A 12806-nucleotide genomic window follows, 5' to 3' on the forward strand; every position below is an offset into this window, starting at 1 on the left:
ATTACATTTCAAAATATTTAATCAAATATTTTGAATTTTCAAATTAATTAATCGAATTATCCATATCTTAATCTTTTACCTGAAATATCTAATATCTTTATGCGACTAAGATTTGATTCGGCTAATTAACTTTTCATCAACATATTTTAAAAATAACATATTTTGAATGACAACAAATATATTAATTTCTGGTAAACTGAATACATCATTATATCGAGTGTGCATATAAATAGTGTTATTTTTAAATGTTTTATTCTTTATAATGATTTTCTATGGAATCACTTTATCTTCACTTAAACCTTTGACAGAATGGTCGAACTCTCGGATTAGATATAGATCTTTTATACACGAGTTTATCTGGGACAAATTCTTTATAAATTGAGTTGGGTATCTTCTTGCTGTCGAATATAAATATGTTTATTAATTGGCTGACAAAAAACAATGATTTTGTAACATTTGGATTCGAATACAATATTAACTAATCAATATTATTTTTTTGGTATGCAAAATGTGTCTCCCATTTTACAGTCAAAAGGATGAAAGATTGTCAAAGTTATCAGAGAATATACTGGTAAACACTCCATAATACTTTAGCTAGATTTCAGGCATTTATCACACTAGTTTTACGTTAATAAATCTTTCCTCAAACACACTATCAAAGGGATTAGTGTATCTAATGATAAACCCTTCTTACAAAAAAAAGTTATCTTTCTTTATTCACAAAAAAACTGTCATCTATTAACCGTTTGTTACATTAACTTCTCTTAATATAACCATAGTATAATAAAATATTAAATAAAGTACATTAAGAGTATGATACATCATGTTCGGAAATTAAATAATAAGTTTTACAAAATCTAAAATATTAATTACATTTTTAATATATATATTTATATATATATATATATATATATATATATATATATATATATATATATATATATATTCTTTATATAACATATACAAAATGTTTTATATCTTGAATGAGGCAGTATTTTTCAATGATTTAATTATTTGTTTACTTCTTATAATTTTTAATTTTTATTTATTTTTAATCTTATAGTTAGTTAATAAGTAAATTTTTTAATCTTTAAAATCTATATTTTAATTCTTAAAAAATTCTTAACTGAGTTAAGAAATTTTAATGATAGAGATCTTTTAAAAATTAAAATACATCAGAAACTATAAAATTCACTATTAATTATAGAGACTATAATTAAATATTTTAATTTAATATTTTCTTTATGAGATAATGAGAAGATTGGTAAGAAGACAAAATAACATTGCTCGTTAAAAAGTGAGAAGAAGGTGGTGATGCTGGTCTGTTACCAGTGGTCATGTGGGGACGCAGCACATGACGATAACTGAATCGCCACCATCCAATTCGTAGTGATAATCATGATATATGCCATGCACGGATGGATGCACACACACTCTTCTACTCTCTCAAATCTGAATAGATCAGAGAGTGAAGAGAACAAGAAAATAAATAAACAAAGATACTTACACAACAAGAATAAGAAAACTTCAAAACAAAACAAAGACAGCTCCTAGCAGCTGTGGCTGCAGCATACTACTAGTATATATATGTTCGAATTTAATGAAGATGGCATTTTCTCCTCTCTTCACAGAGAGCAATCAATGCCTCATTTTCCATGTTAGGATTTAATATAAGGTTTCTCTTCCCACGAAAAAGATCCTTTTCTGTTCCTTTCCCTAACCTAGACCCCTCTAATTCTCTCTCTTTGGATTCAGCACAAGCAAACAAGTACATGTACAAAGACCACACATTATGTACCATTACCTCATTGCTTCATGATGACCACCATGATGGACAAAATACATTATAGTAGTAGTAAATGATGACATTTTTTTAACACACCAAAAACCAAACATAAATTAAAAATAAAAACCTAATATAAAGAAAATCAAAGATAATTAGGTGAGAACATGATAGTATATATACTATATCGGTCCTTTAATTAGAGAAAATATATAATATAATAATTAGTTAGAAAAAATATATTATTAATTCATAAAGACCTTTGTTCAAGGATATTGATATTATTATTAGTAGTAGTCCTTTGGCGCTTAACATTCCCAGAAGCTGATTCATCCCCACCACCACTCTTCTCCATCACTGCCTTGAGTGCTTCTTGAATTGAGCTAATACAGAATTGTTGTTGTTGTTGTTGCATGCTTTGTTCTCCATTATGGGTGTTTGAATTTGAATTATCTTCATCACCGGTTATGACTAACACGTTCTTCACACGTCCACCAAGGGACGTGATTTCGGCTTTGAGGGTTCTGAGTCTCAACGCTTTTAGTGTTTTGATTAGGTCAGGCAAGAGATCTGACCTATCTTCGCAGCACAGAGAGGCTTTGATCACGAACTTTCCGTCTTCGTCGACTGCATCAACGGTTAACTCGTCTGATTCGGTTGGCACTGGACTCGTTTCTGCTATGAGTGAGGTTTGGCGCTTCAGCTCCTTCACGTGTTGAATCACTTCTGCCAATAACGAAGCTTTGTCTGTCTAGAAAAATGATTTGAAAACTTGTCAGATTAAGTAGTAAATTATAAGACATGCAATATATGACACATTTTTCTTTGCTGGCTAAATTATGAAATACTAGTATTAGCAACAACACACATTCTAACACGTTAATACATTGAGTTTCAAGTTTATTTTTTTTATTCATAGTTCATGTAGTAATCTATTTTCTTTAATAGTACTACTTAAAATAGTAGTAAGTTTGAATGCACCAAATGAGAAAAAGAAAGAAGTTCTCAACAACGATATCAAAATCTTTAAATTTCCAAGAATGCCAGAGAATTTTTTTCTTCTATATATATTTGACCACTTATGATTTCATGAGTTCCAAATTGTTGTAAAAGTTATATTAAAATGTGTTATTGACAAGAAAAAAAATGCTATAAACACACTCATTAACATATTTTATTATAATGCTTTCTAAATATATAGTACTGACTATTGAATGAATAAATAAAAGCATAAAACTTTTAAATATAATTTTTTATATTATTTTTAATTTAAGGAAGAATAGTTTACATTAAAGATTAACACATCAAGATGAAACTTTAGAAGAGTATTAAGAGTATCTGAATATATTTAAATTTTGTCCTAAATAATTTTTTTAAGAAAAATCACAGTTAAAATGTAGTATAAAAATTATGATAAAGTATATGGGTAACATTTTTAAAACATTTTTTAATTTCCTAATCAATGTTTAATACTATTATCTCATGATTAACAATAATGGTTGGAAATTGTGCATTGTGTGAAATGAGATTGACGGGGTTGTGGGGAAGTTTGAGGCATAGGTAGGGCTATAGCTCTGATAATTATGGAATGTAAGTAGTGGAGGTATTTTGAACGGTGTAAGTGGCATGAAGCACGTGTAGATATAGAGATGACATGAGATGAGATAGGTATATAGAATAGTGCGAGGGTGCATGTGTGTGTGACTGAAAAGGGTGCTAGCTTGTCTCTCTGGCTTTAGTTCTTTCTTTTTCATTATCGATCTGAGTATGACTGATCAATATTATCCGGCAAGAAATTTCCATGTGTAGCTTTTCAACTGCTCCTTGGTTCCTCTTTATCGCATCAACAAGCGACGTTAACGCTAATACTACCTTTCTTTCATCTTTAATCACTTTTTCTACTAATAACCTCCTCGGAACTACCACACAAAAAGAAAGTATATAACATGTCTTTTGGAAATGCTTAAATTGGAAATGCTAGCAACAAATTTTATATAACATGTCTTTTGTTATAGTATAAAAAATTATAAAATTACTAGATCTTACATTGTTTTCAATAAATCTTATTTCATAATTTTTTCTTTTTCAATAAAATTTAACCAACGATATATTAGTAGTAGTAGAATGAGTATCTAAGAAGATGTTGCTACATATCACTCATCCTTTGAACAAAATAAGAACTGGCAAAACCAGCAGAAAGGAATATATATAGTAAAAGAAACAAACAAGACCGTTTGCATGCACCCATTTTCTAAATATGATTTTGGTTAGTTTATACTTTATATGTTATAACAGATCAAAGTAATGTGTAGAATCACCATGTAACAAAAAATGTAATGTGTAGAATCTTGGTAAGACTTACAAACATTCTCTTAATTCAAAAATCTCAATCAAGAAATCCAGAAAAACAAAATAAAAATATACCCCGTTGAGCATGCTCCTATTATATACATACTTTCACCAGACATGTGCATGTTAGGCGTGATCTTATACGAGGTTTTGTCAAATTTTGTTATCTTCTTTTTCAGTTAGACATGACATGATTAATCAAAAAATCATAATAATATTTGAAATTTCGGGTTTGGACAAAATTGACTGCACGTTTATATAAAACAAACTATTATTTTTCTTTAAAATAAGGTGAAGCAAGCATGCACTTAAACAGTCTTATGGGCTGACAGTCCAAAAGATTTTTACACTTAATTAATCACATATGCTAATTTTTCAATAATTACTGAAAGTGTATATTAATTAAAACTCGTTAATATAAACTTACTTTGGTGGTGTTAGGAAGCAAACTGCGAAGCTTGGCAAGATGGTTGTTGATTCTCTCTCTACGTCTTCTTTCAGCTTCACTGTGACTCTTTGAAGCAGCAAGAGCCTTAGCCTCCATGATTTCTTGAGCAGTCATCTTTCCCAGCTCGGCTTGGAGTCCAAAGGGTGCTGCTGAACCGGGTTGAACCATGGGTCCAAGGGTGTCAGAAATGATCCTCAGATGGTGGTGGTGATCAAGATGAGAAGAGGGACCCTCGTATGCAAACTGAAGAGAAGGGACAACCCTTCTGCTGCTGAAGAAGCTTGCATAGGGTGAAGGTGTTGTGGGAGGAGGGACAAGAAATGGTGCTTGCTCATGATGATGATGAACCGGGTTTGTGTTGTTGTTGTTGATGTAGTGAACCGGGTTGGAGTTGAAGGAGTGAACCGGAGGCATGGACCATGATTGTTGTTGCAAGGTTGGAGAGACTTCAGGTGGGAACATTAGCCCTCTTGAAGCACCACCCCCAAAGATGTCACTGTTTTGTTGCATCTGTTGTTGAAGGAGGTGTTCTTGGTAGCTTTGAATGTTGTTTTTGGTATCGATTGGTAAAGAGGAACACTGACCTTGATCTTCTAATTCCTTTTTCATCTCCCTCTATTTATGCGTGTTGTTTCTGAGAGCTATGGCTGTGTGAATAAAACTCCAAAGTCGAAAGCTTTATATGTGATGGTGTAGTGAAAAGAGAAGGAAAATTTGAGGGTTCAAATGTCAGAAAGGTGAGGGTATTTTCTGTTTTGTCTGATTGACTATAAGAAAAAGGAACTAGAGCTGAAAGGGAAAAAGGGTATCGAGAAGAATATTATTTCATATAGTATTTTGTTTACATTTGCACAATGAATAATAAAAATGAAACGAGCATTGGAAACAAGAAAAAAGAGGAAATTAATTAAAATAGAAAAAAGACACAAACCTTAATTCCTTTTGATCCAAGGGATGAGTAGTACTGATTGTGGTCTCTTCTAGTTCTGTCTTGTGGTTCTATCACATGTGTTGAAGGATCAATCAGTTACTTTCTCTTGTGGGGGTGGGAGTGGGGGTGGTGAAAGAGAAAGGCCAAAGGGTTTTGTTTTGAACTTCAATTCTCTTTCTCTCTCAAATCTCTTTCACTTGGTAGGTGTTTATACTTCTGCCACGATTGTGTGGTAATGACCCCTTTTATCCTTGGCCTTCAATAGAGCCTTCCTTTTCCTTTATGCTTTGTTGGTGTCTTTTTGGACTTATTTTTGCTCGTTGCTCTCTATGATCTTCTTCTCTCTCTGCACTCTTGCAGCCTTCACCCTCTAAAATATATAGAGCCTGTTTGAGTACTGGTAGTCCCCTTTCCTTCCTTCTTACGGCATTAACTTTATATCATCCCATGTAGCTTTCAGGGCTGTCCGTGGAGTGGCATCTTTTTAAACACAAGATAAAATATAAGATATCACTAACGAGTGTTATTAGAATCTTGTGGTTAAGTAACAAGAAAATATTTTTAAAAATTATGAAAAATATAATATTATTCATCCTAAGAGTTTTTAAATTTCTTAATCAATCTTCTAAAACACTGATTATTTTTCACCAAAAAAATAAATCTAATACCAGCCAGTACAAATGTTTTGTATAACTATATAGTGAAATCTTTAGTATAATCTCATAAAGTAATTAACACTAATTTTACTAATTTTTTGTTGCTTTGAGTGGTTCAAAGTGTATAATTACACTAGCGGTGAAAGAAAGAGAGAGAAATGTAGATGGGAAACACAAGCATGAACAGAGTGAACACAACACAGATTGTCGACCGACCGAGGACCAAAAAGGCTGAATAGTTATCATCATGATAAAAAAGGTTAGCTTAACCTTTTCTTTCTTTTTCCATTTTCTAAATTTTCAGTAACTAGTTCAATTTTATATACATTTTTTCAGTTTTGTTTATTATCATTAGGGTAAGTGATTTTTTTTTCTCTTGTATAAATATGTAACAATTTAGTTCTTAAAACAAAAAAAAATAAAAATTTAATCTCTAAAGATATAAAAATCAATAATGTCTTGTCTTTAAGTTTTGTAAGTCTATCTTATCTTAATATTGAAAATTTTTAATATTAACTTAACATTAAATTATATTACGATAGAATGTAATGATCATATTTTTTTATATACTTAGAGATAAAATTTAAATTTTTATTCTTTTAATTAAAGATTAAATTATCAATAATTAACTCATTCAGGAAAAAAATCATTTACCCTTATTATTATTTCATTTTCCTTATTTTGGGGTCACTTTTAGGCTTTGCACTTTCCCTTATGGCGTTTCCTTTTAGTATTTCGTTCTTCGGTCAAGCCCCCACGTTCTTCCATACTCTTGGCTAGTAGTATGTGACTATGTCCACGCCACCCTTTCTGTTTCCCCAAGACCATGTAATCATTGTGTCTTGGAACACACTCCACCCCCTCTTCCGTCTCTTCTCTCTCCTTGCTTCTCCTAAACAAGTGTCTTGGTTTCAGTTGAAACTAGGTGTGTAGTAGTGTGCGTATATGTTTATGCATATTTATATTCGTGGCTCTCATTACCCTATCCTTTTGGGGGGTATATAGGAAACTTGTGCATATACATGATCTATATTTTTCTAGTAGTGGAGTGGAGGTGGTCCACGAGGTGATCTATACATGATCTATATAATGCTTGAATTTTTTTTACCTTTTGCTGTAGAAATTTGCAATAGGAGAGACAAAGAGAGTAGTGGATCAGCATTACCTTCATTTTACGTGGGCATGCAGTAATGTCTGTCTTCAACAATATCAATAACCCAAACTTCAAGTTTAATCTAAATTGAGTTTAGGATCAGTGTTTTGGCTTGCCATTATAATTATAGCAAGTAATCATTTTGCACATGAAGTAAGATGAAATTATTCGTATTAGTTTGACTCACGTTCTTGACCCTTCAATTTTCTCAAACTGATAATCATCAACTTGCAGACCATTTACCGAAATGTATCTTCTATAGTAATTTTTTCCTTCACAAGAAAACGAACAAAGAAATCGTTATTTTAAATATATGGAAAATGGACACATACTTTTCTATATTTGTTGTTATGTGCAAAAAGTAGATGTAGGATATATATCAAATCTGATGCAAAATGCATATTCTCTAAGAATAAACATTAAATATATACATGGCTTTAATTTCTTGGCAACTTCCTGTCTTCGTATTTTAATTCATCCGTGTCTACCACAATGACGTTGATGACTCAAAGTTGTGAGCTAGATAGTAAGGACAACAAATCAATATGGATTTATTGTAATTATATAATGACAATTTATTTTATTTATTAGAAAGAGCCAAAAGATAATCTTAAATTCTGAAGAAAAAAATATTTTAAAAAATGCCACTTTGGGATGGTTGGTAAGATATTGTCCACTAAAATGTTAGAACTTGAAAAGGCAGCACAACACAATGAAATAATAGATGTTTCCAATTACTTTTGACAAGTGGCACAGTTTTCGAAGCTCCTCTTTATCTACTCTAGCTATAGTATAATAGTAGTATTGCTTTATTTTAATATTATTCTTTTTTAATGTCTCTCTAGCTTCAACACCTCCTTATCTTCTCCTCATACTCGATACTCACTGTTTACCTTATGCTGTGCCAGTAGCTGTTGTTTGCTGCTCCCTGGTTGGTCCAAAAGAGGTTCGCATAGTATGGTTTCGGTTCCAATCTTTTTATATGGTGAAAATAAAAGGAAAACAGGGTAATTTATTAGCCCTGGCTTAAAAGGCAAGTCTTATAGCCCTTCACCGGCAAAATCTGCAAGCTAATTACACGGTTCCCATAAGCAGCTTGGTCATCAAAAGTAAAAGTAAAAACGTAAATCATTAAAGCCTAGACACGTACGTTTCCCTATTCAACCTTATAGGGTTGTTGGAAGTGCTTAGATATAGAGATGGGAAGATAATTTGTTTAATTTATTCTGATTTTGAAGAAGACGATAATATATTCTGTCATTTTAACTAATTTAATTTTTTTTTAAAAATAATTAATTTAGTTAATCATATTAAATTTATTAATTATTTATGTTGTTTTTTTAAAATTATTATTCATTACTCTCTTCACTTAATTATTTCTCATAAAAAAGTAATCACATTTGGAAAGAATACTATGATTAATTAAGGGTATTATAAGATAAAAATAGTTAATGCACTAAACTTTTAAAGTATGAAATAATACAACAACAACAACGCCTTATCACACTAGGTGGGGTCGGCTACATGGATCAACTTCTGCCATAATGTTCTATCAAGTACCATACTTCTATCCAAATCATTAAGTTCGAGATCCTTCTTGATGACCTCTCTTATAGTCTTTTTGGGTCTTCCTCTGCTTCGAATTGTTTGTCTTCTCTCCATCTGGTCTACTCTCCTCACTACAGAGTCTACCGGTCTTCTCTCTACATGCCCAAACCACCTAAGTCTATTTTCCACCATCTTCTCTACAATAGGCGCTACTCCAACCCTCTCTCTAATAGCTCCGTTTCTAATTTTATCCTGTCGAGTCTTACCACACATCCACCGCAACATCCTCATCTCCGCTACACCTACTTTAGTCTCATGTTGGCTCTTGACCGCCCAACATTCTGTTCCGTACAAAATCGCCGGTCTTACCGCAGCCCGATAAAATTTTCCCTTTAGCTTGATCGGTACCTTTGCATCACATAACACCCCCGATGCTTTTCTCCATTTCATCCATCCTGCTTGAATGCGATGATTCACATCCCCTCAATTTCTCCATCATCCTGTATTACAAACCCAAGATATTTAAACCGTGTGACTTGAGGGATAATATGGTCTCCTATTTTCACCTCTGAGTTAGATACCCTCCTACTTTTGTTGAACTTACATTCCATATACTCCGATTTGCTTCTGCTTAGGCGAAAGCCATGTGTTTCTAGAGCTCGTCTCCAAGTTTCCAACCTCTCATTCAACTCCTCCCTCGACTCTCCAAGGAGGACTATGTCATCTGCAAAAAGCATGCATCTCGGCGCTATCTCTTGGATTTGTTCCGTGAGGACATCCAGAATTAAGGTAAAAAGGTAGGGGCTAAGGGTTGACCCTTGATGCAAACCAATTGTGATGGGAAAATCGTCTGACTCTCCACCCTGTGTCCTAACACTAGTCGATACCCTATCATACATATCTTGGATAGCTCGAATATATGCAACCCTAACCCCTTTCTTCTCTAGAGCTTTCCACAAAATCTCTCTAGGCACTCTATCATACGCTTTCTCCAAGTCAATAAAAATCAAGTGCAAGTCTTGTTGGTCCATGCGATATTGCTCCATCACCCGCCGTAATAAATAAATCGCTTCCATGGTCGACCTTCCCGGCATGAAACCAAATTGATTCTCAGTAACTTGAGTCTCCTTTCTTAATCTCCGTTCGATCACTCTTTCCCATAATTTCATGGTATGACTCATGAGCTTGATTCCCCTATAATTTGCACAATTTTGTATATCCCCTTTGTTCTTATAGATTGGCACTAACGTGCTTCTCCTCCATTCCTCCGGCATGCGTTTTGACCTCATAATTTCATTAAAGAGTTTGGTGAGCCACTCAAGACCTCTATCTCCAAGAGTTTTCCACACTTCAATAGGTATGTTGTCTGGCCCCACCGCCTTACCGTTACTCATTCTTTTCAACGCTTCCTTTACTTCCTGTTTCTGAATCCGACGATAATACTTATAGTTCCGGTCCTCTTCTCTTGTGTCTAGACTGCTAGAGTCGTATCCATATCCATCATTAAATAAGTTGTGGAAATACACCTTCCACCTTTCCTTGATATCTTTTTCATGCACTAAGACTTTGCCTTCTTCATCCTTAACACACTTTACGTGATCCAAATCTCTAGTCTTCCTCTCTCTACCCTTAGCAAGCCTATATATAGATCTTTCTCCATCCCTGGTTCCTAGAGCTTGGTATAGTCCGTCAAAAGCTTGGGCTCTTGCCTCACTCACCGCCTTTTTGGTTTCATTTCTAGCTATCTTATACTTATCCCAAGTTTCAGAATTTCTACACCTAGACCACTCCTTGAAACACTCCTTTTTTACTCTAACTTTGCTCTGAACACTTTCCTTCCACCACCACGATTCTTTACCCCTAGGTCCAAAACCTCTAGATTCACCCAACGTCTCTTTAGCCACTTTAATAATCTCTTGGGACATCTTGTTCCACATATCATTTGCACTTCCTTGTGATTGTCCACACCATCCCTCCCATATCTTTTGTTGGAAGATTCCTTGTTTCTCACCCTTCAAGTGCCACCATTTGATCCTTGGTGCTACCATAGGATTTCTTCTCTTTGCCCTATCTCTAATTCTTACATCCATAACCAAAACTCTATGTTGGGTAGTCAAGCTCTCTCCCGGGATAACTTTACAGTTCAAGCAATACTTCCTATCAGACTTCCTGATAAGGAAGAAATCTATCTGAGAACATGTCCCTCCACTTTTGTAAGTGATAAGATGTTCCTCTCTTTTCTTAAACCATGTATTGGCTATAGAAAGATCCAAAGCCTCCGAAAACTCCAAGATGGATTTACCCTCCCCATTCATCTCCCCTAGGCCAAAACCCCCATGCACCCCCTCAAAACCTCTATCCACGCTACCTACATGTCCATTGAGATCCCCTCCTAGGAAAAATTTCTCTCCTTGGGGTATATCCTAAAGTACCCCTTCTAGATCCTCCCAAAATTTTACCTTAAAGTGTTCTGCTAACCCAACCTGAGGTGCGTACCCACTAATAACATTAAAGGTGTCCTGTCCCACTACCAATTTTAAGGCTATGATACGATCTCCTACTCTTCTTACATCTACGACATCCTTCTTCCACTCCTTGTCCACAATAATCCCTACCCCATTTCTTGATCTGATTTTTCCCGTATACCACAGCTTAAATCCCGAGTTGTCTAATTCTTTCGCTTTTTCACCTGTCTACTTAATTTCTTGTAGGCACATAAAATTGATCTTCCTCCTCACCATAACATCCACTATTTCCATAGATTTTCCAGTAAGTGTGCCTATATTCCATGTACCAAAGCGAATCCTCCTGTCATGAACTAGCTTCTTTACCCACACCCGTTCACGAAAATGTGGGAACCCTTGCTTACTTTTCACTACATCCGGGTGGCGATGCAGCGGCCCTTGCTCTTTTGACACTGTACTCGAGCCATACAGCGCGTTGCTTCCGGGCAACGACCTAGCATTCACATTATTACGTAATTGATCCATGTCATAGAGATTCGACAAAGTTTTACGTTGGCTGTCGAAAGCCTAACACAACCCTCTCCTTTTATCCGGGCTTGGGACCGGCTAAGAATAACAAAGCTAACCTAGGCAGGATTTAAAGTATGAAATAATAAAATGAAAAATATCTTATATACAAAGAAAGAGGTAATATGTATTTGGGTTAGGGGTGGATCTATATGCACCACAATTAGGCCATTTTTCCTACAAAGTATTTTTTTTTTTTGAAAAAAAAGGATGAATGTAAAAAGTTGTGAAAGAAAAAAAAAATTGGTATGAATTTTTTTCTACTTTACTCTTTTAATTTTTATTGTTTCCAGTTTCTCTAATATCCTTTTAATAAAAGCATATATTATTTTTTTGTTTGAGATAATATTAAACTATTTTCTGCTTTTGATTGAAAAAAATTTATGGATCGGCATCAAATATAACATACAAAATAAAGGAGCTTATTTTTATGTTAACCGCTTTGTAGAGCCACTTGAAAGTAATTTTTTATGTATCTTTTTAGTTGTCGCTTTTTTAAAATAAATATTTTTATTAATTTATATTTTTTTAAAGTTTAAGATAATACTAATTACTTTTTATCAATTATATATTTGTACTTACTTAATTTTAATTAATTACACTGTTGCAAATAATATGTATTTATTGTAAAGTAGTAAAGGAAAACAGTACAGTAGGAATTAGGAAATTTCATAATTATTTTATGACAAATAAATTTTTTTATTACATTTCTTGATTTGTATATTTAAGAGGAACTCCAATACAGTTGCTTGTCTCAGTATCTTTGACTTAAGCAACTACACTTAATTTATTTATTTTTAAGAAAAAGTCAGTTAGCATTGGAGCGAGTTTTTTTTTTCTTTTTCACAGTTAGTAAGTGAGTTGATGTTGCTTATTTTAGCAGTTATTTTGTTTAAGCAACGTTGC

The 12806-nt window shown here is 33.6% G+C and overlaps 1 protein-coding gene across 3 annotated transcripts; it reads right to left on the reverse strand.

The window, feature by feature from the left end:
• Positions 1–1795: 1795 nt before the first annotated feature.
• Positions 1796–5926, reverse strand: LOC100779653 (transcription factor bHLH30). Of its 3 annotated transcripts, none has more exons than XM_041012627.1 (3): positions 5512–5926; positions 4560–5214; positions 1796–2534 (listed from the first exon to the last, which is right to left on the reverse strand). In XM_041012627.1, the coding sequence occupies exons 2-3, from the start codon at positions 5187–5189 to the stop codon at positions 2034–2036; spliced, it is 1131 nt and encodes a 376-aa protein (XP_040868561.1). In that variant the 5' UTR covers positions 5190–5214; positions 5512–5926; the 3' UTR covers positions 1796–2033. The 3 variants fall into 3 exon arrangements, with proteins under 3 accessions (XP_040868561.1, XP_006573269.1, XP_006573268.1); XM_006573206.4 differs by having other exon boundaries at positions 4560–5256; positions 5512–5925; XM_006573205.4 differs by having other exon boundaries at positions 4560–5369; positions 5512–5925.
• Positions 5927–12806: the final 6880 nt, after the last annotated feature.

The sequence above is a fragment of the Glycine max genome, chromosome 1 (genome assembly GCF_000004515.6).
Source record: "Glycine max cultivar Williams 82 chromosome 1, Glycine_max_v4.0, whole genome shotgun sequence".
Lineage (NCBI taxonomy): Eukaryota > Viridiplantae > Streptophyta > Magnoliopsida > Fabales > Fabaceae > Glycine > Glycine max.